Source organism: Nanorana parkeri, unplaced genomic scaffold, assembly GCF_000935625.1.
Source record: "Nanorana parkeri isolate BGI_ZX_2015 unplaced genomic scaffold, ASM93562v1 scaffold4, whole genome shotgun sequence".
NCBI classification, from domain to species: domain Eukaryota; kingdom Metazoa; phylum Chordata; class Amphibia; order Anura; family Dicroglossidae; genus Nanorana; species Nanorana parkeri.
In genome coordinates, this window is record NW_017306272.1 from 4,482,117 (window position 1) to 4,484,944 (window position 2,828).

A 2,828-nucleotide genomic window follows, 5' to 3' on the forward strand; every position below is an offset into this window, starting at 1 on the left:
CTCTAAAAATGTAGCTTTTTATATTTCCAAATGTTCTTGCAGTTTGCTTTGGAGGCGTTTTGAATGCTTTGCTTTTGTCTTGTGGCTAAAGTTTGAATAGTTATTTGGAGATAGGTAAACATGAAGATTTAACAAAAGATAGACAGGAACCTAGAAGTATTTTATGGCTTGTGTTTCCATCATCTACTCTCTCGCTAGCCAAATGACCCCCATACATCAAATTACAGAGCAGTTGCAAAGACAGTGCCTATTATCGTTAGGGGCTGCACACAAAGTTCATGCCGTGGTCATGGAGATGAACGCTGCTGGTCTTTCTGGTTCCCGGTGTTTTCTCAGATCCATCATGTTTTAACAGTTAGAATTGTGTACATATCACGACGACAAATCACATTACAAGGCATCTGACTTTTTAAAGATACTTATGAATCTATTGAGCATTGTATTTTGTTTCATGTATCCACCATATGTGGAGTTCGGCATATTAAGGAGCCTCGGAGGGTTACATAGTAAATAGATTTGGCCTTGGAATAGTCCTGACTGTATCATTCTGCTACTTTGCGTTATTATTTATAATAAAAATAAAATCCTGCAACGCTACATTCGTATAAAAAGTAACAATTTTTTCCTAACTAGTGGCAATGCTGAAAGTTTAACATAAGGCAGGAGGAGAGCTTGCTGGCAAACATACACATTATTCTGACATGTATGTAGGTTACATACATGTATGCATGCTTTAATTTAAAAAGTCCATATGCTTTATTACTAAGCACCAGTAAATACAATCCAGTAAGGTGGATGCAGGCTTTTCATTACCTTCATGAGGATGACAGTAGAATTGTGTTCTGTAGGCCTGTGTTTGGAAAGCTGTATCTAACAGTTGATAAACGATTGTTTACTGAGTCAATAGTTTGCTCTGAATGCACAATAACCTGTAATTTACAATAAGCACCGGGAGCTGAGGTTATCGTTTTTACATGATGTTTATCAGATCTGTGAGGCTGGGTGTAATTTGGAGGCTTAAACTTTGTGTGTGTTTTGTGTGCACCGGCTTGCTATGGACATGGGTTAAACGTGTATATATTTGTGATTACAATTAATTTAAGGGGTGAATATTACAGCCACAGCTGAACAGTAGGTGTTCAAGTAATTTGGTGTAATGTATGAAGCTAGGGAAAAGAAAAAAAGAAATCAAAATAGTTCTCTTTAAAAAAACACAAAACCTAGGTGTGTGTATTATTGTTTGTATGCATATTCAAGTACCACATGTAAATATACACATAAATGCTGCTCAACATATGTCAATATATTTATGGTTTACATAGACTCACACAAATTGTGTTTATTATGCATTTGCAAGATCATCATCCCCTTTTCCTTTATTTTTAAAACAAATATGCATGTATGTGTGTAATAGGAACAATAATGACTGTGTGTATTTTAAAGAAAGTAGGAAGAAACATAGGCTGAGGCTTATTTACTAAAGGAGTTGAGAATGTGCACACAATGAATTGTTTGAATATTCGCTTCAATTATCCAATAATGTGCAAATAAAAGAAGTAAACAACAATGTATTTGCTCATGATGGGTTAATTGAAGTTAAAATTCACAGAATGTATTGCGACCATGCTTAACTCCTTTAGTAAATCAGTGTGTGTGTGTGTGTGTGTGTTATATACATATATCAGCTTGTGGGTGCACACACATTTGTAGTTCCGCCATATGTGCAAATATATATTCTGTGCACCTACTACCTACCTCTGTGTGTACACATGTGAGTGACAAGAGGCCAGAAGTTTCATGTATGCACTTGTTTATATTTGTTGATGGTGGGTGGCGAGGTGAGATGTGTGTGAACAGTCCAGGCTGTGATGTAGTTATTCAGATTGCATTTAACTGTAATTTCTGGGCAAATGCGAATTACTTGGACGTTAGTGAGAAGCCCTATCATCTTAATACACACTTCTCAATATTGCTGAACACTTTTTCCTTTATGGCTTTCATGTCACTTAGCTATTGTAAGTAAGATGGATCTCTCCCATTTCTTCACTTCACTGTGCTCCTTCTCCACCACAGGTCTGACCAGGGAGGCCATTGGACGAGCAGCGCCACGTGACAGAGGGGTGCCAATGTTATTCTTTACGGGTGTCAAGACCCTGTCAGTTTGTGAAATAAATATTGGGAAACAACGAAATGCAAAAAGCGACCTACTACGACAGCTCTGCGATCTATGGTGGATACCCCTACCAAGGAGCAAATGGTTTCACTTATAATGCAAGTCAGCAGCAATATCCCCCTTCCTCATCCCTGGTGGAAAGTGAATATCATCGACCTGCCTGCTCGCTGCAGTCACCTGGCGGTACAGTGCCACATCACAAGGCCAATGACATCACCGAAAGTTGTATGAGAGCTGTTAACAGTCAATCAAACCAAGCCCCGGTCATCTCAGATCAACAGCAGCCCACACCACCCTCTGTGTCCCCACCTCAAAATGCCAGTAATGCAGCCACAACTTCCACCACCAAGGCCACAAACATCACTTCACCTACCATGTCAAAGCATATTTTCCCTTGGATGAAAGAATCTCGGCAGAACATAAAGCAGAAAGCAACAGGGAGCTCCAGTTCAGGTAAAGTCACCTTTGTGCTGCTCACCTACACATTAGATGTACAAACACACATACACAGGCTGTAGTTTGTCACCTGTCCCAGCAGTGCTTGGGTTAAACTGTAGAAGGCTGTCCCATTTTTACTGGTCATCACAAATTGGGGTATTCCCCCTCTCAGTGATATGTGTGTACTTTTCACAGTTTGGAAACACCTCAGTCATCA

The 2,828-nt window shown here is 39.4% G+C and overlaps 1 protein-coding gene across 2 annotated transcripts in view; it reads left to right on the top strand.

The window, feature by feature from the left end:
* HOXA3 (homeobox A3) overlaps positions 1-2,828 on the top strand; it is a 44,900-nt gene that overhangs the window by 38,865 nt on the left and 3,207 nt on the right. Inside the window, exon 4 of one of the 2 annotated variants that reach the window (XM_018576203.1) lies at positions 2,447-2,626. The exons of the other annotated variant lie outside the window; for it this stretch is intronic. Coding sequence (XP_018431705.1) covers positions 2,447-2,626 — 180 coding nt within the window. The remainder of the gene's footprint in view (positions 1-2,446; positions 2,627-2,828) is intronic. 2 annotated transcript variants of the gene reach the window in all.